At 38.7% G+C, this 27,036-nt stretch overlaps 1 protein-coding gene across 1 annotated transcript in view; it reads left to right on the plus strand.

The window, feature by feature from the left end:
• Nucleotides 1-27,036, plus strand: part of DNAH7 (dynein axonemal heavy chain 7) — a 4,771,155-nt gene that overhangs the window by 3,095,570 nt on the left and 1,648,549 nt on the right. The window contains exon 40 of the mRNA XM_044073696.1: nucleotides 21,399-21,745. Coding sequence (XP_043929631.1) covers nucleotides 21,399-21,745 — 347 coding nt within the window. The remainder of the gene's footprint in view (nucleotides 1-21,398; nucleotides 21,746-27,036) is intronic.

Below are 27,036 nucleotides of genomic sequence, written 5' to 3' on the forward strand. Positions count from 1 at the left end.
TACATACATATATGTAAAGCTATGAACTCACCATAGTGTTCCATCTATATTGTCCATTTTCATTCTTCCTCAACTCTTGGGTTCGGATTCAATCCTTGGATCTGACTCTTCTACTTCTAATAGCTCATGGATCACAGAAAGCTTATGAGCTACTACCATTCCCATAATGCCCTAGTCCCTAACATGCTTTAGATCTTGTTTGCTGCCCTTTATATCGATAAGCATAGCAAAGAAGTAAAAATATTAAGATAACCAGCAAAAACTGAGACTCAAAGAAAGAAACAAGGTTCCTTCAGTCCTTCAGCACCTTCTTGTCTTCTAAAAGAATGACTAGGAGAGGGTTGGAGGGAGGGTAGTTGAAAAGAATGAAAGTAGACAACATAAATGGAACATTATTGTGAGTACATAACTTTTTTATCTGATGATGTCAATTTTCATTCATTCCTCAACTCTTGGAACAGAGTCCCCAGCTACCTAAACCCCTGGAGAACTCTAAGGAAGGATTTTCCTGAGTACCTCTGAACCAAAATCAGCTCTGCCCATATAGACCAGATCTAATTTGTTCTATCTATGTCTTTCGGCGTTTCCTGGTAAGGGGTCGCCACAGCAGAACTCCGGTCCGCTCATGATTGGCAGTGGATTTTATGGTGCTGAGTTGCCAGCCCGACGCCTAACCTTCAACAAAGGCACTCCCATTCACGCTCGCACCTACCTGCATGTCTTTAACTCACTCAACTGTGGGGAGGACATGCAGACCCCACAAGAAGGCGCTCCAGCCAAGAATCGAATGGGAGAACCTATTGCTGTGAGGCGACAATGCTAACTGCTGCACCACCGTGGCAGATAGACCAGATCTAGTTTGTAATGAACAATAAAAGTATGAGTATTGGCCAAACTTGCAGCTGCAGAAATATCATGCAGAGATGCTCTAGACAAAAAAGCTGAAGAAGTAGCCATAGATCTTGTGGACTGTGCTATAGATGGTTTGGGTAAGGATATGCCCAATTTATTATAAACAAAGGTAAAACAATCAATCAACCATTTAGCTAATGTTACTTTAGAGACTGATTTGTTCAATTTTGAATATGAAAAGGATATAAACTGTTGTTCTGTTTTCTAAAATCCTTCATTCTAGTTAAGTAAAAATGTAATTGTCTGTAAACATCCAAAAGGTGTAACATATATTCTGCTTTATTTGAAAAGTTTGGAAAGAAGACTGGTAAGTTGATAGTTTGATTCGTATTAGATTCTGACACCCACCTTAGGAAGAAAGGAAGGGTTGTTTTTTTAAGGATACTGTGTCTTTATGAAAAATTAAGTAAGGGGTTTTAGAAGACAAAGCCTGTAATTCTGAAAATCGTCTGCCAGAGGTAATAGCTACTAAAAAAATAGTTTTCCAAGTTAAATATTTTAGTTCTTTTGTAGCTGAAGGTTCAGATGGAGACTGGGTTAGAGCTTTCAGTACTACATTTAAATCCCAAGGGGGAGTAGGATCTTTAATAGGAGTTCTAAGGAGAAGTGTTCCTCTTAGAAAGGCTCGACAAAGTTTGGATGATGCTCGAGATGAATCATCTATTCCAACATGAAAGTGGGAGATGGCAACTAATTGCACTTTAACAGTAGAAAAGCTAGCTCATTCATTGATGACTGATGCTAGAAATTCCAGTACTTTAGAGACAGGAGGAGAAAAGGGATCTATTTGAATCTTTTGTGCCCAAAACACAAATCTTTTCCATTTACTCTTGTAAAGTTTTCTGGTGGAAGCTTTGTGAGATGATAAAAGAATATGATGGACTGGAGAGGAGACTCTGGGCTGTCTACCAATCAACAGAAGTGGAGAAACCATGCGGCCAAATTTAGGCTCGGAATGTCTCGATGAATCAAGTCTGTCGAGTGAGATAGAAGGTCTGGGCTTGGATCCAAGATCCAAGGGGGACAAAGAAGATTAAGCCAAAGAAAGGGAAACCATATCTGATGAGACCAATAAAAAGGCAATGAGGATTACTGTGCTCTTCAATCAAGATGCTTTCCAAAGAAATTTGGGGATGAGAGGTATCTGGAGATAAGCATAAAGGAGACCAGCAGGCCAGTCGTGAAGTAGAGCATCCCTTTGACTCCCCCAGTGGGGAGATGAGGGCAAAGACGCATTTGTTGTTGAGAGGGAATGCAAAAAGGTTGCAGCACAGTTGATCCCATCAATGGAAAATCCTCTATGCCACTTTAATGTTGAGAGACGACTCGTGAGGCATTAGAATAGACCTGCTCAACTTGTTTGCAATCACATTGGACTTCCCGGAATGTGCATTGCTATCAGAGATTGATTGGATGAGATCATTCATTGCCACACTCTTAAAGCTTCATAACACAGTGGGTAAGATTTGGTTCCTCCCTTGTTTGTTGATGTACCAGACCACTGACATGTCTGTTTAAATCTCAATGGGGAGAGAGAGTCTTGGAAAGCCTGCAGTGCTAAGAGGATGGCTCTCATCTGCAGGACTTTGAAATGCATATTGGCCTCTTCAGAGGACCATGTGCCTTGGTCTGTCTTTCCCAGGAAGTGCCCCCCCAACCAGTCTGGGAGGCCTCAGTGGTCACTATGACCTTGGGTTGGGGTAGAACAAATGAATGATCTTCTTGCACTTGATTGTATCCACCATAGGAGTTATTGTTTGCAAGCTTGAGTAATCTTTATCTGACTGGAAAGAGGTTGGTAAAGAATGGACCACTGAGTAGCTAATGTTTCATTAAAGTACTCTCATATAGTACTTTAACAATGGTACTAGGATGATTACCACTGATATAGACCCTAAAGCTTGAAGGATTAATTGAGCTGAGAGAGAAGAGTTGTGGATAATTTTCCTGACCCGGAACTGAATAGTTTGAATTCTTGCCAGAGGAAGAGATTCTGTTTGCGTGATTATGTTGAAAGAAGGACAGATGAATTTGAATGTCTGAGTTGGTTCCAGATGTGATTTGTTGTAATTGATGAAAATACCCAGATGGGAGCATACTTGAAGTACTTAATCTTGGCCCTGTAATCGGTTGATGTCTAGTCAGAGTGGTAATGAGCCACCCGTCTACATACGGAAACACTCTGAATCTGTGCAGCCTCAAGTGAGCTGTCACTACTGCCATACATTTGAACACTCTGGGGTCTGTAGTGAGACCAAAGGGCAGAGCTCTGAAATAAAAATGACTATCTCCCAGCCAGAAACATAATTATCTCCTGGAGTGTCTGTTCATTTTGATATGACAGTACTCATCCTGAAGATCTACTGAGCACATCCAATTGTCCTGATGCAGAAAGGGCAGGATGAACTGAACCATGATAATCCAGAACTCTGAGTATTGAACTGACTTTTTTTTCTTTGGCACTAAAAAAAAAACTTGAATAAGTTCTGGACTGTCCCTCTGGTCTGGGGGGGAGCGGGGCTCTTGGATGACTCAATTTTTTTAACAGCTTGTGTATTTCTATTGCTGCAGCCTCCATCTGACTGAGTAGAACATTGGGATTTTCTTTGAAACCAGAGGAGGTGGATGGGAAAATTGTATGATATAACCTTTGGGTATTATCCTGTGCACCCATGAATCTTTTGTAATTTTTAACCAGGCTCTCTGGTGCAGGAATAAACAACCCCTGACCTTCTCCAGAGATGGGCATTCGGGCCTCCTTTCAGGACTGCTGATAGGATCTGTTAGAGAATGAATCTCTCTATCCTTGGTTTTGCAGACCCCTCTGCCACAGTGGTGGTATCTTCTATTAAAGTTCCCTCCTCTGCCTCTGGGGAAACTATCTCCATGTGGATCTTGGAAGGGACCCTGAGATTTCTTGAACCACATCTTCCAACCTCCTCATTGATTCCCAGAAAAGGTTCATTGAGGGGTCAAAAAGGTATGCCCAAAGCAGACGGGTTTTACCTTCCTGCTCACCCCAGAGTGTGCGTCTTTCACTTTGGGACCAAATGAGGAACTTGTGTCAAAAGGAGCATTGAGGAAGGAAGCTCTGAAAGGTTATCCTAAGTTACACAAGTGCATCCAGGCATGTCATCTAATGGAAATACCTGAACCCACCACCTGTGAAATTCCTTCTGCATGAGAGATAAGCCTCATAGATGAATTGGAAATGGACTGAAGGGTAGCCATCTGTAAGGCAACCAAGCTTTCTGCCTTAGAGAATTATGGTCCCAGAGAGGGATTTGGTAAGTTCTTAAATCAAATCCATTTGGAGTCTTGTGAAGTGTGCCAGATAGTTCAGCTATCAAAACGCAAAGGTTGCTGAATCATGAACATGCTTCCCAAATCTGTACAATGCCATAGACTCCCATTTAGGAGGGTGGACAAAAGAACTTTGTTCTGCTAGTTCCTTCTTAGTGAGTGCAGTTACAACCATGGCATGAACTGGTACTCCTTAGCTGCAATGGATTCTGTCCTTAGGTGGTGCCATGATCTTGTCTGGTCTCTTGGGTAATGGTTCAACAATATCAGACTCCTTCCACTCTCACTGAGAGAACAAATCAATGAGCTCTTCAGCAGCCGGAGTCACCCAAGAGGGAGACGGCCAGCAGCAAAAGCTTCCAGGAATACCAACTCCACTTGAGAAGGGTTGTCAGAAGATCAGCCATCCCTTTGCTTTCAGAGTTCCAAAATGTCTCCAAATGAGACGTCGTCAGGTAGTGATCTTGAGGACCCTTCCTTAAAGTCGGTATCTTCAGTGACTTGCTCTTGAGGATAATCTAGGTGCCTCCTTTTGTACTTTCTCTTCCTGGGAACTTCTTTGATCGGATGTTCTGGAGAAGTGTTGGAAGAAATTAGTATACTCTGATACGTTGGTGGCTAACTTGGGCTGACTGTCCCTGTGATAAGGGTGTTTGAGGCTCAAGATGCAGAGACGAATGGGCTAGGGTGGAGTTGAAGAAGTTGGAGAAATTTGAGCTCTAGGGATAGAGAAAGCTCTCTCACTCCACTACCTCAAATGCTGAGTGCCTTGGAGAGCAGGGAACAGATGGCTTTGAAAGAACATGCCTACTGGCCATAAGCTCCTACCTCTCCAAAGGCAGAACACTGGAAGAGGGGAGTCTAAGCTGAGCTGTCTAACACTGAGGCTCCAGTGGTAAGAGATGGCTCTGACACTTTGGAGTGGACTGTAACACCTTGGATCCAGCATTGATGCTATGGCTCTGAGTGTCATCCGCAGTCCACTCAGAGAGACCACCAGAGTCGAAGATACCAATATTTTTGCATCCAATGTGAACGTCTCCAGAACCTTTGGTTCCAACGACTCTAGTACCTGAGGTCAGATTGGAGAATGAGCAAGCAATGTGGGAGTTGTACTAACTAAGGTCGCTGGATCTGATGGGATTGGAGCCAGAATAACCCCCTATTTGCATCTGGGTTGAGAGGAACTTCCTCATCATCCTATCCATGTCTGCTTCATTCAGAAATTTAGAAGAGCAAGTCAAGGATGCTGTAGAGGAGGACCTTGAATGCTGGTCTACACCTACTTTGGTTTTATATTGTCCAGTTTGTTTTTTTATTGTTTACTAAAACCAAAGTAGATGGGGGGCTTTGCCCCCCATCCCCCCAACTATATATTCTTACTCCAGGATCGTACTACTGTGGGGAAAAGGACATATACCTTTTATTTGCCTTTTTCTAATTGTCGGGCAAATGAACGGTCAGGCACATGAACGTTCAGGCAATTGGGCTGCTTGAAATTTCTCTCAGGCAAATGAAGGTGACCCATATATATATATATATATATATATATATATATATATATATATATATGTATGTATATGGTTTATATCATAAGATCGAAAGAGCAAAATATCGAATGTCAGAACATCGAACTCCTAACCTCGAAACCTGATAACTTTGAAAGCTGAAAACATCGAAAACAGAAACCCCAAATGCTCATAGTTGGCCTTCCTAAACACACATGCCCTGACATCACTGTGAAATGCTCCAGATGCATATTGTATGGTACAAACTATGGTTTAATAGCAGCATAACCAGTAAAATTGTACTATCATACAAAGAACTCGTACACATATTTAGGATGTGTTCTGATTAAACACCACAACAGTATTACTATGTGTTGTAAATAACACTATAAAATTAAGCCTTCCACACCCCCTCCCACAGTGCTTACCTGTGACTGAATAGCAACATAGCTACCACTGCTTATCCTACTGCTCCCGGAGTACTACAGACAAGATATGACTGTGAAGTGTCTCAGAACAGGTCAGAAACCTAACCCTAACGGCCAACCATTGCTATTTGGAGGTTCTGTTTCCGATGTGGCTGACCGTTGCTATTCACTTGTTCTGTTTTCAATGTTCTCAGCTTTCAATGTTATCGGGTTTTGATGTATGCAGTTTGATGTTCTGCCATTCGATATTTTGCTCTTTCGATCTTATGATATACACCCATAGAGATATATATATATAAAAATATGTATGTATGTATATATATATATATATATATATATATATATATATATATATATATATAACTGTAGGTATAATACACCTATAAGTCATAATAACATAAATAAATAAGCACAGCCTACCCTATGATGTATTTAAAAATATTTGCAATGTAAGATTATTGAAATGCCTGTTCATACATCAAGGAGCGTCACAAAAGTTATTGTCATCCAGTCTTCTCCTGTTACAAGTGAAATCAAGACATTTCAGCTGTTTGTTATAGGTAGACAAATCGTTCTACTTCATGCCCTTGCCCTTCTGCATGTATTTTCACAGTTGTTGGCAGACATGCTGGGCATGCTAAAATGCACTGTCATCATGTTCCTTGACGTATCAGAATTTATATAGAATATTTAGTCACATACTCAAGGATATCTTGAGTGCATTGTGAAAGTTGATAGCTGCTGACTAGATCTTTTTGCCTTCCCTAAGGAATAGGGATAATGTGGAATAATTTCCACAGATATGTGATAGTGTTTTCCTTTAAGGAGTGTTTTAGGATTAGCCATACTGGTGTTGCAATTTGATGGGCTACTCTCTTCAATAATATAGTTGGTAGGGCATGTGCTCCTTGACTTTTAAGGTTGGTAACAGTTTAAATACTCTACACAGGAAAGAGGATAGAAGAGAGAGTTATGTGCATTTTGCTACAATGTCCAGCTGGGATAATCTGGATGAGTGATGGCGTTTATTGGGGTCTGATAATATGTGGCATAGTCATCAGTAGAAATTGTGCAACTGTGCTCTACATTTTTACCTGACTCCCCTTTAGCAGTGTCATCATCATCATCATCAACCCCCTTTTTCCAATTTTCTACATGAGGTCAGTGTGTCATGTCAACTGTCAACGTTGTTTCTGTATGTAAGTCAGATGTTATATCTCTGGCTAAGAGTATTTTGCATCAGTTCTGGGTCTGTTTCCCTTTTCACAGTTCTAATGCAGTTATTGCCAGAGAACAGAACGTGTTTTCAGAGGATGAGAGTTCTGACAGACAGAGGCGATTCTCCTCAAAAATCCACTGCCCAGAACTCAAACATTGAAAAATGAAGTTAATTCTAGTCAGTTTTTTAGATTCAGGGATGTTTTTACTTCATATGATCATAGGAGGTTACTAGGCTATTGGTCCTGAGGCCCTTATAAGCCTAGCCAAAAATATAGCCCGTGTTCTTATAAGTCAGTACCCAATGCCCCTGTCCAGAAGGGACACGGGTGGAATCCCAGGGTGTATTTTCTCTTCCCCATCTAGGTATCTGGGTTGGACTTAAAAAGGGTTAATTGAGGTACTCTGCTTGATGTGGAGAGTTAGTCTATTTCACAGAAGCAGGAGTCTCTGGGACACAAATCTGTCCCACCAGCAAGTCCTATTGATGTCACAGACCAGGTTGAGGTCATGTGTGTGGGTTACTCAAGTGGAGCTTGACTTGCCGATATGCAGCAGTCCCGTCAAGGCGGAATCTGAAATTGCTTTGTAGGCCAGATAGAGGTCACCTCTGAGAAGACTGAGTGGAGGGACAGGGCTTTTAGCCTATCTGTGTAGGGTAGATGTCTGAGGCCCTGGATTCTCCTGATGAGGAATCTCTGTGGTCTCTCCAGCTGCTGCATGTGCTTTGTGAAGTACATGCCGAAAGGGGCACTGTACTCAATAATGGGTCTTACAAGGAAAGAATACAGGGATGTTATGACCTCCTCGTCCCTGGATGAGATACTGTTACTAATGAGGTGGGTCATGTAGCAAGGTGTCCATACAAAGGAGGCAATATGGTGGTTAAAAGTAAATTTTCTATCAACCTGGGTGCCCAATTCTCTCACGACTGATTGCGTGCTTAGGACCTTATTATTAGTGTATAATTTGTAGGGACATGACTCTCCCCAGAGAGGATGATGATGCATTTTTTGGCATTCAGTGTGAGGCCATGTTTCTGTCACCAGTCAATTGTTTGGGAGAGATCTTCTTGGAGGATGTCCACATCACTAGGGAAATTGATGACCGCTCCAAGTTTGCAGTCATCTGCAAACTTGGTCAGCCATAGCCTACTGGTTTTGGCCTGTTCCTCAGAAAAGTATATCCCAAACAACAAAGGCCCCAAGACCATTCCCTTGGGTACACCACTTGTTACAGGTCTGCTGCTTGAGGTGGCTTCCCTTATTTTGACTAGGTGTGTTCTTTTAGTGAGCCAGTTTGCTACCCGTCTGGTAACATACCTAGCTGAGTTTAGCTATTATACCTGAGTGGGAAATAGTAACGAAGGCTTTGGCCAGGGCAAGATAGGCAGCGTGCACAGTCTTCCCCTCATACATGGCTTTGATGACTGTCTCAAAGAAGTCAACCAAATTTAACAGCCATGACCTCCGCTTGATGAAACCAAACTGTGTGGGATTGAATGTTTGGAGGTTGCCAATGCCCATGTTAATGAGGTCCATGATAATCCATTCCATGGCCTTGCATATCAGGCTAGTTAGGCTGATGGGTCTATACTTTTCTGGATCGGTGGATGTTCCACCTTTGTGCAAAGGGATGACACTGGGTGTCCTCCACTTAGCTAGGATGAAGCCGGAACCAGTACTCATGCTTTGGTTGAATAGGGTGCCTAATGCTGCTGCAAGTTCCTGCCTGCGTTCATGTAGGATGCAACCTGCAATGTTATTGGGTCCCATGGAGGCTATATTTTTTGCCTTTGAGAGGGCAGTGATGACTTGCTCCCTAGAGAAAAGGGGAGGGGGGCAGGTGCTGGGGATGTCTTGATTTACTTATGGGGGGACAGAGGGGTGAAGTTTTCACTGAACCTGTCTGCCAGCAGATCAGCTATATCTGCAGTGTTTGTGTATGTGGTGTCCTTGACCACTAGGTCTTAGCAGATCTGAGTGCTTACTTTGTGATTGCAGACATATGTGAAGAAGGCCTTATGTTTGTCTTTAGTAGATGTGGCCAGTTTGGACTGGAAGTTTGCTTTGGAGGATTTCACTAGTGCTCTTATTTGCTTGTTCAGGCTAAGGAGAGATTGCTTCCAATTAGGCACCTGCTCCTTCTTGGTCATGGACATGATTTTTTTTTCCTTTTTTTTATCGAGCTTACTTATTGCAGATGTCACCAGACAGGTTTACTCTTCCTTGAGGAGGAGGATTTTGTCCTGTCTGGTATTCCTGATTCCATGCAGCTATATAAATGTTTGTATAGTACTTTAGTGTAGGTTTGGACATGTGTGTCAGTTCCTTTGAAGAGGGAGGGGGCTGTGAACTTGTTTATGCCTTCCCTCAAGAGGTTGCAATCAGCTTTGGAGAATTTTTTTTGTTTGACTCTAGCTGGGGCAGGGGTTGGTGGTGATGGTGACTTTGAAAGTGACCACTTTGTGGTCAGATCTTACCAGGAAGGATGATACTGTAGGCATGCTGCAGTGGTTATTCATGTTGGTTAATACCAAGTTCAAGATATTATCACCAATTGTGGGGGTGTAGACCAGCTGGTCCAAGGATTTGGATTGACAAAATCAAGGAATCTCTGGACATTTGTGTTTTGGCATGAATAGTTTTTTCAGTCTATGGTTGGATAGTTAAATTCACCCAGGATCAGAGTAAAGGGTTGAATCTTGATAGACTTGAAGAGGTCCAGATAGGTCAAGTGGGCATCATGAGTCTAAGTTGGGGGTCTCTAACTAGCTATGATTTGAATAGGGGTCTTGTCAATGGTTAACTGCACCTGGAGTGTCTCCTGTGCATCATACTGTTTGACCAGTGTGGAAGTGTGTATATCTTTAATATATATCACAACTCCTCCTCCTTTTGCTTTGCTGCTCACTGTTTGGGGTCTGAATGTAAGATAGGATGAGTAACTTGGTATGCCTGGAGTGCTGTCCACAGCTTTGATCCAGATTCCTCTGACTGCACAAATGTCAGCATCTTCCAGGTTTAAGAATGCTTGCAATGAGTGCAGTTTCATGTTTAAACTCCTAGTGTTTAGCAGCATGACCTTTAATTTGCATTTTGATAACATTTTCATGTTTGTAGTTTTGACCTCATGACATTGCCTAAAAAAGGCAGTATGGGAGTGGCAAGAGCCTTTGCCAGAAGTCTGAAATGCAAGGGAGACAGCTGCAGGCCATCTCTGGCAAATCAGAGATGTCTGTCAGGTACTGGATCCCCTTGGAATGACACCAGAAACTAAGACAGTTCTTAAAGTCAATAATTTTCTGTTTGTATTGAGGTATCATTGTGGGTGACAGTAAAATGCTGCTTAAGGCTAGGAGCATACCTGCCCAAGATGCATATTCAGTGAGCTCAATCATGTCTCTCTTCATATAGTCAAATAGTTGCTTTGTGCAGGTGTTGAGCCCTGCACCTTGTTTCTGTGGGGCCGAAGCACTAACCATTGTGCCACTTCTCAACATGAGATAAACCAGGGGCTTCCCAGAATTTGGCAGATTTTAGATCCATTAGAGGATGAGGTTCCTAATTCTGCACCAATTCTTCCCATTTTGCCAGCTCTTGAAGACACTTTTAAAGCTACTTGCAAGGCTCCTGACTGAATAGCTCCATTTCCATAGAAAAGCTGATAAGTGGTATAGGGTGTCCCCAGATTATAAATGTCTTTATCCTCAACTATCAGCTAACCCTGCTGCAATAATTCCAGCAGCAACAGCAAATGAGAAATCTTTGACTTCCTCTAATCCAGTCCCCTCAGATAAGAAGGGGAAGTAGTTAGATAAATAAAGTAAGATACCATTTGCTTCTACTATGGTAGCTTTTAGGCTCTAGAATTATTTGGACTATATATGGAAGTCTGGGTTAAAATGTGTTTGTAGTTTGAATTTGCTGCTTCATTGTCTCCAGAAGGCAAATCGTATTTGAATGAAATTGTTTCTAACTTGACTCATGTGTATGATTGTACTGACACTGTGTCAGGAGCTTCTGCTTTCTCTGTATTATTGAGAAGATTTGTTTGGTTGTGTAATGAGAATTTGTCTGATGATTTTAATCTGAAATTCTTAATTCTCTACTTAACCTGGAGATGGTATATGGGCCTGCTCCTTCACAGATCCTGGAATAGTGGGGTGGCAGAAGTAAAGTGATGCATGGAGTCTCTAATACTCAGTAGTATAGGCAGGGTAGCTGTCTTTTCATGGTGTGATTCTCTGTAAAGAAGTAATAAAAGAATAATTTTTACCAATATACACACACACACACACACACACACACACACACACACACACAGACACACACACACACATATATATATATATATATATATATATATATATATATATTTTTTTTTTTTCCTCTTTAATGGAAACACACTCATAGCAGGGTAGCTCCTTAGCAGATGTCCCAGACACTCCAGTGCCTCCTGCCCCCACTTATGTCATCTTGCTTCAGCACTGCCCCAAAGATCTGTGATTGGCTACACAGGTGGAGCGCGTGGTGCCAGTGTGTGCAATAAACTGAATTTCAGGGCTATATCTTTGGCATCCGCAGTGAGCTGAGAGATTTCTTGGTTTTATTTGGATAAATCACTCACTGTGGGTTTATACTTTATAAAAAAAAATAATAGACTGTCTTCATTCCTGGTTGACATAACCAGCTCATCGAGTCAGTGTCAGTCCATGTGACTCCTGAGTCCATTTTGCTTAAACTGTTGGCTGCTGAACCAACCAAAGATGCCTTGGAAAGGTAGCTTTTGAGTTTAGACTGCTGGACTGGAGAGGGCAAAAAAATGTAGTAAGTAAATACAATACTAGTGGCACTGCAAATGCTACAATTTAAATGTAGGTGTATGAATCACAGGGTATGTGAATAATCATATTTTTAGCTGCTTGCACTGATTTGAAAGCCCACTGTAACAGGAGGAGGTAGAAATAAGCTAGTTTGTGTGTGTGTATCTATGTGTGTGTATGTGTATATATATATATATATATATATATATATGTGTGCGTGTGTGTATATATATATATATATATATATATATATGTATATATATATTTATAGATTCATTTTATAATCTGAAAATACTGAAATCTCGAATTTCAGTATCCTGAGACTATAAAGCCGAACATTCACAATATCGAACCCCCAAAAGCACAAAATTCAAAATAGTAACTTTTAAATACACTCTCCACCACACAAACATACATAAATCTTCCTCCCCACACTACAACAAACCAACAAAACACACACAAACACAATAACACAAATATACACACCTGCCCCTGCAACTCCAACCCCGCTACTTACATATACTAACTCCAAGGTCGTACTAAAAAGACAAAGACACTAAACCCACCACGTACTCTATATTCCCCTTGCACAAACACACATCATATATGTACAAACACCACTACTCTCAACACTTTCACACTCACACTCTTACCTACCTACACCTAAAACTTCCCAACACACTCACATACACTCAAATCCCTACCCAAAACCCTTAAAAAACAGCACTTACCTGAATCTCCAGATATATCCACACAACGGCAGGCAAACCATATCCCACAGCGCACCACACCTTATAAACACAGCAAATCCCACGCAGAATGCCACCACAACCATGGATTCAACATTTCGAAATCGATCAAGTGCAGTTTTGCTCAACTGCACTTTTGACACTTTCATCACGAGATAAGTGCTGAAATATATATATATATATATATATATATATATATATATATATATATATATATATATATATATATATATATATATATATATATATATATATATATATATATATATATATATATACACATATATATATATATATATATATATATATATATATATATATATGTATGTATGTATAATCTGTTTAGAATCTGATACCTGGTGCTTAATGATCAAAGAAGCAGCACATATAATTTATGGTAGCTCATTTCCAGGTATTGTCAGACATCTATGAATTCCAGCCTACTCAGCAGCTTTGAAGTAAAGATAATTGGGCTGTGATCTGAGATCTGTGCTTTTTCCCTAGTAAACTTGAGTTTTCTAAGAAATGTTGGCTGAATCATACCTCTCAACTGTACAGATTTTTGCGTCATATTTTATATCCATTTGTTTCATAAAATTATGCTTTTTTTCTGGCAAATCAGTAACAAATCGTTAAAGGCTGAAGCCAGAAAATGACAGATGTTTGAGTTTCAGACTTTTTACCCTTCAGAAAAATTAATGCTAATGCAAAACTTATTCTATCAACTTTTTAAGTTTGTAAAAGCAATATTTAAAATTTGTCCCTATTTTTGGACATTTGACCCCCAATATTTATGGCTTTGTCCAGATTTCTTGATCTAAGAGGTTGAGAGGTATGTAGCTGATACCTTAGCATTGGCATACTTAAAGATTTTTTTGTAATTATTAGCTGTCTTAATAAAAGATTCTTCATATGCTTGTTTTTTAATGCTCAATTCCTTTTTTCATTGTTTTGGTTATACTATTTAAACTTTTTTTATTATGCATTGTACTATGAGTTATACAAGTTTTATGGCAGCACATTTTTCTTAAGTAGTCTAATTAAATGTCCCACAAATGTTTCTTACCATTCAGTCTTTTTATCACTTGTCAAACAAATATTTCTGAGTATTAGCCATCCACACTCCTCCCCAGGTTTTGACTTTTCCGATTTCAATCCACATTCATCATTTTATGTGAAAATTCACATTTATTTAAATTCTCCATATCATAAAAAAAATCTATTTCCTTACAGGTAGAGAATAATTGCTGATCATCTTAAAATAGATTGAGTTGTGCTCTGAATTTCTTAAAGGCGTCTGCACAATTTCTGAGACTAGATCATGTTTATTAACTAATATTAGATTCAGAATATTATGCCCCCTACTAGCTTCCACCACCAGCTGAGAAGTTATGTCTATATATGTATGTATGTATATATATATATATATATATATATATATATATATATATATATATAGGAAATAAAATTCCATTTGTGAAGTCGCACAAAATTATCTAAGAATGTCTTTAAAGTCTACATAAAAGTAATCTGTGCCATTAAATTAGTATTTGGTTTTCTATACACCAATACAATTTAATTTCTTTTTGTATGGTAACATTATGTAATACAATTCTCAAGATTTCCTTTTTTTTCATTTTTGTTGCCAACAAAACTATTTATAGATATGTAGATTAGTAACATTACTTCCTGTTGCAATATTTCATAATAACTTCATACTTATTAAAGTCTGAGTTAGGAATTGTTTTTAACTGATGTAATTTTATAATTAAATCAAGTTCTTCCTTTTCACACTGTATACACTTGTATAATAACTATCCATGCTATCTGCTTTCTTAAGAATTCCTAGTCTATTATCTTTCCAAGTATTGTAAACTCTAAATATTCCCTATATTCCTTATTAACAGTTGAGTCAAACGATTATTCCCTTTATTAATTAAATGCAGTATGTCTGAACCAAACATATCCATAGAGTAGGCTTTTTCTTCAGACATTGTTAACACATTTAAACCTTTTAAATAACATAGTCTCCTTAGCCATGTATTAAACATTGTAGCTACTGAATGCTCATAGTTGAAAATGCTGGACATGACAGAATTTCACAGAAAGATAACTACATTATTTTCATAACTTTGGTTATTTGATCCAGCTATCACTACACATTCATTATACATCTCCTTATTTAATATACGTAAGCCTCTCACACATTATAATTAATTTATGTAATTTGACTCCATATATACACTCACTGTATTTTTTTTCCTTCTAATTAACCAATATCTTAAAAAGCTGTCATAGACTTTGCTCTGCTACACTTTTATTTCGAACAATAAATGACACTGAGGGTGATGATAACATAATAATGGGAAGTATTCTGTTAGAATTTTCCTTACAGAGAAAGACTGCAGGGAGCTAAATTTCTGTCAGTGTTATCTGCTGATGTATGTGTGTGGATCTGAAATGCTTATTCTTGGCTCCATTTTATTCTTACAGGATTATAGGTTCATAGGTAAGTACTAGTGGGCTATTTTCAGCCTAGCCACATTCTCTTTTGGTGCTTGAATTAACCTATCCCACATGGAGTTATATTGGCCTTACCCATCCCAGAGTAGATAATTATATATAACCCCTAGTGAGAATATCTGGGATCATACCATAGATAATTGAGGGGACCCATGTGTGGGCCAAAGCATTTAGGATATGCCTCTGTCCATTAGTAGCACAAGGACTGTCTTTAGGTAAATGTTTCCCATCCAGAGAGCCAAGTTGCACAAGTTGCCCTGGAATAGGGATGAGATTTGTTTCACATGGTTGAGGAGCCTGTTCCAGGGCAGTGGTGTCCTCTCTGAGATATACCTATCCCTCCAAACCATTCTGCTGATAACTGCAGAAGAGTTTCAGATCCCTAGACCAAGTATTTCTGATGCCATTTAACTTGCTGTTGTGCAGTAAATACATCAGGTATGGGCTGGTCGATGCCTTATATGCCAGACACAGGTCACCTCTTAGCTGTCTGTAGGATACTGGATATAGTGACAGGGCTTTGAGTTGGTCAGTGTAGGACATGTTGTTTAGGCCTTGTATCCTTTTAGTAAGGTAACTCTCTGGGCATTCTAGTTGTTGCATGTGTCTGTACAGATACATACTAAAGTGGGCAATTATACTCATTGATTAGCCTAATGAGGGCTGAATAAAGCAATGACATTCCTAGATTTACACATAATCCCTTTGTTTATAAGCTGTGCAGTACATAAGGTCTTACGACAAGGGAGATATGTGGATCGCATATTAGGTCACTGTCCACATAAGTTGCCAAATCCAGAACAAAAGGGTCAGCTCTTGTCAGTGTGGGTAGTTCCCTGAGGTAGATGACTTCCCAAAGGATACAGTAATGCATTTTTTGGCATTAAGTTTCATTCCATGATTTTGGGAGATTATTTATTTGGATAAACCATTCTGCAGGATGGCTAACTTTGAGGATTCGATGACTGCTCCTGGTTTGCAGTCATCTGCAAATTTAATCAACCAGAGAATTTGGCATTCAGTTTTACTTCAGAGAAGTAAATGCCAAATAGGAGAGGTCCCAGCACAGAATGCTGCAGGACTCTATTTGTGATTGATCAGTTTATGGAGGTAACCTCCCCTATTTTGATTTCCTGTGTCCTAACTGTGAGCCAGTTGGCAATCCAGTGGGTGACATAATGATTTATTCTCAATCTATTTAGCTTTTCTAGTATGTCTGAGTGGGGGATTGGGTCAAAAGCTTTGGCAAGATCAAAATATGCAGTGTATACCAGTTTGCCTTCATCCATTTCTTTGGTTATCTTTTCTAAAAAGTCCACAAAGTTCAGTAAGCATAACCTGCCTTGGATGAATCCAAACTGCTATGGGTCCAGTGTTTGTTTCCCTCCTATAAGTCTTTCCATACCTCTGCATATGAGGCAGGTCAGACTTTTCACAGACATAGTTGAGTCTTCTAGCTTCTAGTGCCATTCCTTGATCTGATGTCCCTCAACTATAAGTTCAGAAACAAAAAAATAGGTTCATGATCTGACTGTTGCTCATAAACCTCAGGAGCTAACCAAATCCCATTTCTGCACACTGGCCCGCAATTCAACTGAGGAACAAACTAGCTGAAAATCCTCTAACTCATGAGCAAACTTGCTACAATTTCTCCACTCTGCCCATCTTTTCAGCTGAAGAGCAAAAATAAATAAATATTAGACTAACAACCCATCATCATCTGTTGATTGTGCCTCCTAACACCTTCACCCAGGCAGCTGCACCCTTTGCTTCATCCTATCCATGATACTGGCAATTGGCATGATCAGCTAGAAGGGGAGAAGTAGCTGTAGAAACCAGTAAATGTTTATATCAAATGATTCAAGCATCACAGTCGAGATTTAAAAATGGAAATAACGAGTTTCTAATTTCAAGCAATGGAGATTGCATGCCAGTATATATATATTTTTAATCATTTACTGTCCTATCTGTTTTTGGTAAATTTTCTTTTCTACTATTAAATTCCACTTCTTGCATTTCAGCAGGATAGTAGAATATTTATTTGCAGTGAGTTATTAGAGATAAAATGTAAACCACTGTGTTTTATTAGCTTACCCTTGACATTTGGCTGTTTACTCGAAATACTTTTACCGTCTTTGAGTTTTCTTTACTTGTTACAGTCCTTGAAAGCTACATAACATATTTATGTGCTGCTGTTTTTTAAATCATTGATTAAAACTTTTTTTTGGGGGGGGGCATAACTGTTTTGGGGACTATATTTGCCATTAATCAAGGTAGCTTTGAATTTAATATTTTTGCATTTTAAATACATTTCCCTTTTTACAGAGTTCTTAGCAAAAATACTAATGCTCTTAGTGCTGCTAGTTAATATGAAAGATAACTAGTTTTGAAACATGTGATGGCCAGTTTTATTTCATGTAAATGCAAACTTCATACCAAATGAACAACATATTCATTCTAACATAAATGCTCGGAGAGTTTTGGTGCTGCCTCTGTACCTTGGGAAAATTTTCAGTATAAGAAATTAAAACAAAACTATACTAACAAATCTGATGAGAATAGTGAAAAGACTCTCATTAATAAATGGAAGAAATGAGTAATTTCTTGTGAAGACGTGTTCTTTAGGCTGGTTCATTCTCTCCTAATTTGAATAATTTTACTTGAAGTTGGCAAAGATTACCGAAATGGGCAACTGTACTTCAAATTTGTACACATTTTTCTAGGGGAACATAGCCCCTAGACCTCATATAATTATGCTGGATTATGTGCATATCCAAAATTTCGTCAGTGCTTGCCCACCCTGTGTCTTATTTTATTACATTGCAAGATTGTCTGGAAGACATTCTTTGTCAGATGATCCAGAATCATTTCAGGCTTAACTGAACTAAAATGGAGGGCTGTGCGTGGTACCATATCACCATTTAATGCTCCTTGCTTGTCTCCCAATTTATTACAGTGGTACTTTGCAGCTTAGGAAATGGGTGAAGAAGCTGTCAGTGTACCTTGATTATATGCTGACTCTCAAGGAGCAAGTTTCAAGTGTAGTAAAGTCTGCATATATCCACCTTAAGTTACCCAGAATTCTATACCTTGTCCATCCCATAAGTTGGCAAAAGTGGTTAAGGCTGTGATCTCTTTTTGAGTGGATTGTTGCAGTGTCATTTTCCTTGGACTGTTTGTTAGAGACCTCCTGCAGCATTAATGGATTCAGAATTTTCAGGCCATGAAAATGACTGGTATGCCATACTATGATCACAGCAGTCTTGTAATGCAGAGTATGCATTAGCTGTCGGTTCCTATGAAGTCATGTTTAAAATTGTTGTATAAACATTTCATGGCCTACACAGTTTGGAAGCTATCTACTTAAAATGCATTACTGGTATCCTACTGTCCTGTCTGTCAGCTGTGTTCATCAGTGGAGAGGCTGATGCTGTTTCCCAAGATGCACCAAGAAAACCCTGGTAAGTGCTCTTTTGCCTGTCGTATGCATGTATAATGGAATGAATGCTGCTCAAGAACAGAACTTATGACACCAAGGCTTCACTATTTAAAGACCTGTCATTCTACAGGACTTTTTTTTTTCAAAAAATGTTATTACATAATTATTAAAATGAACAGATATGAAATTATAACATTTTTTCTTTAAAGTTAAAAAAAATAATAAAAAAAATGTCTATTGTATAAACCAGTGTAACTAAACTATGTACAAAGATGTTCATCATGCAAAAAAAAATTTCTTAATGTAGCTGTAGGATTAATAAAAATCATCTGTTTACATAAATTAATAAACTATTTTTCTAGAAGTTCATAGATGATATTTCATGAATTATATAATGTAGTATTCCTAGATGATCTAGATTTAATAGTTAACATTTCCAAATTACACGTTTCAAGAAGTATATTTTTAAATTCCAAAAATGTAGGTGCTGTACTAGATTTCCAATTCTTAGTGATGGTTTTTCTAGCTATAGATAGACCAAACCAAAGGGTACTTATTCTCTTTTACACAATCAGGAACAGGAGTATTAAATAAAACAAGTGATTTAGATATAAAGAAATTATCAGTAAAAATTGTTTGCAACAAATTATTGATATCATCCCAAAATTTTCTTAAATATATGTAATTATAAAACATATGAGACCAGCCAGCATTCAATTCAATATTACATCTCCAACATGTTATATTATTTTTAGAAAATATACTTATATTATGAGGAGTGATAAATGATCTATTTAAAAATCTCCATGTGAATAATTTCCATTTTAAAGAAGTAGTAGTCATACTTGCTGATTGTAAAATATTCAGTTTGTCTTTCTCAGAAGGGGGATTATTATTAATTAAAGAAAAATATTTCCAATAATTATCTGAATGTGTATCTAAATCACATTTAATTGCCCTATAAATGTTTGATAACTTGTTATTAGCAGGAGATTTATGCAAAACTGATAAAATCATATATTGTATTAGCTTGGGAATTTTTTTCCTAATCATAGGAGACATAGAATCCAATTTATTTAATACATATTGTCTAGCTTCTTGAAGCTCTAACCATTCTATAGGACTTTTGACTTAAACTAAACTTTAAAGTGCATTTTACTTATTACATACTTTCATGTAACTGAAACTTTACAGCTTTAGGTTTAGTTTACTTATTGCATGCATACATGCGACTGTTGTATTTGTAACATTTGTGGTGTGTTAAACATTTAAATGATTAGAGATTAAAAGTTAATAGTTAATTACCTAAATAACTGTCTGGGTATTATGACAGACACATTGTCAAGTTCCTAGAATCTGCGTGCCCCAGTTGCTTCTCCTCCTTTTTTCTGTATTATTTTTGCCACCACCCCATGCCTACATACCATTTAGCCTCATCCATCTGTCCAAACAGTCATCCTATATCACACCTCTTTTGGTTTTCAGATGGGAGCAGGGTAGGGAAGAATGCTATTTTCCCGGCTTACAGGATCTCCTCCTGGTAGTATGGCACCTTCTTCCTGCAGTGGTATACCATGGGGACCATTCATGCCTGCATATGTAGCCCTGTTGCTGCCTACAGTGCACTGCTTTGTTTTGTGGGCATGTACACCCTTGGAGTGTGTGTGTGCGTGTTTGTGTTTGTGTGTGTGTGTGTGTGTGTGTGTGTGTGTGTGTGTGTGTGTGTGTGTGTGTGTGTGTGTGTGTGTGTGTGTGTGTGTGTGTAAACCAAGCCTCTGCTTAGTGTTGGCAGTCCTGTGGGCCAAGTTGTCTTCCCCCCAAAGATGGGCAGTCCTTCCCCATCTACCAGATTCTGCAACACTTGAATCACTAATTGAAATCAGGTCACCTGGGACTTAGTCAAAGGTGCCATGGTACTGGCAAATACTCCATCTTTCATCATACTAGAACCCGCCTAAATCACTGCATGGTAGTACTTTAAATGTATCTCTTTTTACATTCTTTAAAAAAAAAAAAAAAAACATGCTTAGTAGTAATTATAAACTATGTGCAGCATTTTTATATAAACAATTTAGGCTCTTCCAGCAGAGTTCATACATACACACATGCACACACATATACATATATAAAATTTGTGTGTGTGTGCATGTGCGTGCTTGCATGCGTATATGAGTTGTAAATGCACACAAGCACACCAGTATTTAAAGCTCACTAAACATACCATCTAATTCTTTTTGCTGTATGTCATCATAGTAGATAACTGAATGGCAGTGTTTACAATATGCGATGATTTGCAAATCAGATTTTGAATCTTTTTGTCGTAAGCTCCTGTTTTCTGTAATGTCATATAGTAATGATATTTTAAATATTTATTACTAAATGTCTTAAAATGATTGTTTAACATTTAAGTTTTGTATAACACCCATTTGGCTTAAATGTAGTAGTCCATACATGTCAGAGTCTTGCTGACTGGTATAATTAATTCTGTTTAAGGATATCACAGTAGTGAAGTCTATGAAGAGTCCACCTGCTGGCGTCAAACTGGTCATGGAAGCAATATGTATTTTGAAAGGAATTAAACCTGATCGTATTCCAGATCCTTCTGGATCAGGCAGAAAAATTGAGGATTTCTGGGGTCCTGCCAAAAAACTGTTGGGTGATATGAAATTCCTGCAGTCACTTCATGAATATGATAAAGACAACATACCTGCAAGTTACATGGCTACTATAAGGAAACAGTATGTCACTAACCCAGAGTTTGTCCCAGAGAAGATTAGGAATGCTTCCACAGCAGCCGAGGGGTTATGTAAATGGGTAATAGCAATGGATTCCTATGACAAGTAAGCACATTTTAATTAATCATTTACACTGTTTGCTAGTTAAAAAGTGGTCATTTGTTTTTGGTATTCTTTGTATAGTCAAACAGTCTTACAAGCACTTACATTATTTATTGTGTATACACTGTTATATCAGATATAAGTTGGAGCTTGAGGCATGTTGGGAGAGAAAACTGTAGCACAGCATAAGCAATACAGAGGGCGTAATTACGGAACCATTCAAGGTTCAATCTGGAAAGCTTCAATGGTTCCATCTTTTCTTATCTTAATGAGAAAGTAGCTGGACTGTATAGGCTTTACTTTAAAGGATGATTTACTCATAGACGTAACAGTCAATTCAGTACTGAGGTGTAGGAGTTAATGGCATTGTAGAAAGTGTAAACAGATTGTATATGCTTGTAGCAGGTGATCACATTTCTGAGGCTTAACTTCAGAGAGATTTTTTCAAGGTCATATCTGATGGCATGACGTCTAAAGCTTTATTTTTCATACAAATAAAAATTAGATTGTATGAAATCCTAATTATACAAGACAAAAGCAATTATTCCGAGTTGTACTTCAAGTGCTTGTGAATTTAATAAAGTTTAATATCAGGCAGTCCCACCATGTTTTGACTTATTTTATTTTAACAAGTTAGTGGCTTCTAGTCATAGTCTGATCTGATACCAGTTTGAATACTTATTAGGGAACTTTTAAAGTCTTGTTTTTCATTAATAATGCAAATCATTAGTTTTAAACACCATCCATATAAAAATAAACGTAAATGTAAACTAAATGCACTTATGTTCTCCCTTTACTTCTAAAATGTGCTTCTTCCACACACTCAAAAATATGGAAAGGTTTTCTATATCCGTTCCACAGAGGCACAAAATGTGGCTGCTCAACTACTGCAGATGTACTGCCACATTCATGGGTGCCACGCTTGCAGAGAGTATATCTTAGAACCATCCCAGCTGACTCATGCCAGTATAAAGAAACAGAACACAGATGGCATTAGCAATGTACAGTGACATTATTTAAAAATGTTAAGCATGTCTTTTTTTAATGCAATGTTGTTGTAAAGCAGCAATACACAATGACAGAGAGTGGGTAATCCATATCTTTAGTCATGGTGGGAGATAGAGAAATCTAGTTTGATAAGACATGCCATACCTTCATGACTAGACAGTGTCTCCATCATAATTAAAATATAAATAATGTAATTACCTACTCCTGCCATGGTGTATTGCAAAATACAGCATCATCATCATTAGTCCCTGTTTTCTGATTGGGGTGTAGTGCCAACTGTAGAAACCTCTTTTAATTCAGAGCCCCTCTCTTTCCGTCTTCGACAATAATGCAAATTGTTTTCTCTGGGAGTTTATTTTCTCTCCCAGAATTTATAAATAAGCGTGCTTGTGGCAGGAAATAGCCCGGAAGACTAGCCCAGAAGACTTCATGCTCATTGACCTTTTGTCTAGGGCCAAGCCATGGCACAAAGAATTGTGAGCTCTGTTAAAAACTGAACAAAGCCAAAAGGTTAAAGACATAGAGATGCAGCTATGACGCAGTACTTGAATCTTCAAAAGCATCTGCATCTCGAGTGATCATAGGTGTAGGGAAATTCTCAAACAATACAAGATGGAGGAAAAACAGAGAATGATCAACAGAGAAACAAGTTGATAAAAATTCTTAATTAGGGGAAGCAAAAGTAACAAGTCCTCTGCCAGTTCATTGGAGGAAGGAGCTACCAATTTGATGGTGCCTGCCTCAAGGACTAATAAGCATGTTGCTAAGCTGCATAAAGGAACTAGCTTTCTTAAAAGTAAAACCAACAACTTTACTGGTGTCTTTAACAGAAGGTATGAGACTCAAAATCAGCACAGGGAGCCAGAATGAATACTGACAGATACTCCAAAGAAATTTCTTGGTCCTCTTCTGTCTAAAGTTTGTTCATCAGTGAAACTGTTGCATGCCCCCTCCACTGCTCAGGACATTCTACCATCAGTATTTGATTATAAACTCTTCACTAAAGATTATTTGAACATTGCCAGAGGAAATTGCTTCTTCACAGCAAACCCAAATTCTATAGTTTATTGTTACAGTGACCTGTCCTATAAGATCTGTTAAAGTATCTCACACAACTGCTGTTTCTACTGCAGCACTTCGGTCTATGACAAGTTGTTCCTACTTTACCATTCATTGTTTGCTTTATTATGTGGTTCTACTAATTATAACTAATATGAACTTTGGAAATGAAAATCATGAACTAAATATTCTGTAATCCAAACTAATTAAATCAGCAAATCACAAAATAAAAATTACATGAACATGTACTGTATGCAATAATACAAGCTTCACATATTTAAGATTAGAATAAAGTAAGGTCAATCACTATAAACTCATAATTTGCAGGGGATGTGTCCTCTTGTGTGCCTAAAGCAGGGGTGTCCCATGCCACCTACTTTAGTACTCTTCTTTTGATGTTCCACAATGTCAAATCTAGCTATGGGCTAGTATTTAGCATTTTTGGTAATAATTGGTGGTCCTTAGTATGAAAGGCCATGAAAAGGTCCAGGAAAATTGTACTAGTTTTGTTTTTGTTTTATTTTGTTTTTGAGGTCTTGGATAATTTATTCTGTGCCATTTGGGCAGTTTTTCCATCTCTTTCAACTTTCTGGTTTAAAAGCTTGCGTTTGCACTTGTTTCCCACCTTTCCTGTAATTAGTCTAGTCCAGATACAGATTTGTTGCATCCAGGACTGTTTGTAAGCTTCTGAGCAGTGCCAAAGTCTGCTCTTCAATTTCTCCCTTAGATCTGCTAGTTCTCTCCTCTCCTGAACTTTTACTAGCTTATAAGTCTAACACTTTACCAGACTACTTGTAGCAATTATTGTAGAACACAAAAGTGCTACCAGCACTAAACATTCTACAAGTAAACAGCTCCAGTACTTATTATTAATGCCCACACCTCCAGGCATGGCTAAAGGTCAGTTCCGTGTGCTTTCTCCTATTAACCTGGTGAACTTGGGCATCCTGAGGCAATGTAGCAACTGCCTCATGTACACCAACAACCCTCTCCTCTTACCTCCCAACACTCAGACATGTGAGAGATGCACTAATATATCCAAATTGGAAGCCACGCACCCACCAGCCAAGACTGGAATAGCTGGTCAAGAGGAGAAGGTCAACACTTGCACTACACCACATGGAACACATAGCCCTCCAGAACACACACCAACACTGCCTTCACGTAAAAACACAAACCACTCACCCACCTTCGCAGAGGTTCTCACTAAAATTGTACCCAAACAGAGGAGACCTCCAAGGCAGAAACGCACTCAACCACCACAACACAACACAACACTAATCACAAGGCACATAACTCTCCTAAATAGTGAGCCACTGAACCAAAGCCCCTAAGGCAAAACAGCATGCCCAACATACTAGTCATAGGTGACTCGATAGTGAGGCACACTGATGTTCCACCCACTAGGTTGGATAAGGAGAAAGTAACAGTCAGTTGCCTGTCAGATGCCAGGATCCACCACATAACTCACACACTCAGATCCCTCAACAACAGGTATAAATATGACTCTGTCATTGTACATGTGGGTGTGAAAAACCTGAGATGTACCTCCCTGGACTACATGAAAAGAGACATGGAGGAGCTCTTGGATTATGTAGCTCAGGTGGGTATAACCGTAGCCCTGAGCAGCATCCTACCATCACCCAGAATGATACCACAGTACAAGTAGAAAATGATTGATTTCAACAATTGCCTAAGTTTCTGATGTCATTCTAAGGGGATCCAGTATCCGTCTGCCTGGGATGACATGATTGACAGACCTCAATGCTTTGCCAGAGATGGCCTGCATCCGTCACCCCTGGGCTTCCGGGTACTGCCCAAGGCTCTTGCCACCCCTGTAGTGTCTTTTTTAGGCAGTGTTCCAAAGACCAAATTACCACTGTAACAGCTACAAACAAATGCAATCTGAGAGTCATGCTGCTCAACGCCAGAAGTCTAAATCTCAAAATGCACTCACTCGAAACAGTCCTTAAAATGGAGAACATTGACATTTGTAGTGTAACAGAGACCTGGTTCAAGCCAGCAGAAAGCACCCCTGCACTACCAGGCTATAACTCATTCCACACCATTCAGCCCTAGAACTTGGACCGAAGCTCCAAAGGCGGTATTTTTTCCATATTCATAAAGGATGCACACACCTCCAGACTGGTAGTCCAACATAATGCATCCGAGATACTTCAGGTGCAGCTAACATTGGGTAAGAGAGCGATTCAGGTCATAGCCTATATAGGTCCCCAACAATGTCCCAAGACTCTCACTCCACGTTCCTAAGCACCCTGCAGAAAATTAGGGTCGAACCTAACACTTTCATACTGGGTGACTTCAATTACCCCTCCACTAACTGGGAAAACTATTCATGTTATATTCAACTGGACGTATAAGAGAATTTAAGTACCTTTATCTGCACTTTTTTTTAAAAAAATACAGTATTTAATTTGATTTAAACTGTGTTGAAGGAATATTTAACTGAACTGGCAGTTTTAACAATGCTCTTTGTTATTTGCTAGTAATTACAGGTGTGGGGGTAGCCACATTCTTTGATTTCCTGTCCTTGCCTATTTAAGTGGTACAGTGTGACATATTTTCTGCTTAAAAACCTCAGCTTTGGCCGGCTAAGAACTTGGTTATATTCAACTGGACGTATAAGAGAATTTAAGTACCTTTATCTGCACTTTTTAAAAAAAAAATACAGTATTTAATTTGATTTAAACTGTGTTGAAGGAATATTTAACTGAACTGGCAGTTTTAACTCTGCTCTTCAGTTCAATCTTAGTGGCCTTGAAACTGCCCGCCCCTCAGTCTGCCTCTGGGCCCATCTCATATGCTCACTCAACTGAGTGCAGTGAGATTATATTCTGATTTCAGGCACTCCTACTGTGTACAAAGAGAGCATCTAGGAAACAGACAAAAAAAAATTAAGCTTATTTCCTGCCTTTCCTGTTAAGTGGTATAGACTATTTGTAGGCTTCTGAGCCCCAAGCCCTTCCGTGTTTGAGGGAAGCCTTCTAGCTTGTTTTTTTCTTATAACTAGCCAGTTTTCTAGTTTCAGCACTCAGATCTGTTTCTTTGATCTCAGCACTTGTTCAGATTAAAAAAAAAAATTTTTTTCATCTGCTTTTACTGTACTTGTGTTTCTACCTACTTCATTTTACTTTTGCATCATCTTAAAAATACTCAGTTGTATTTATTACTGCTTGGTGTAACTCATTCTAAGCCTTTTGGTTTAA

Source organism: Protopterus annectens, chromosome 6.part0, assembly GCF_019279795.1.
Source record: "Protopterus annectens isolate FY-2018-M chromosome 6.part0, PAN1.0, whole genome shotgun sequence".
Taxonomy (NCBI): domain Eukaryota; kingdom Metazoa; phylum Chordata; order Ceratodontiformes; family Protopteridae; genus Protopterus; species Protopterus annectens.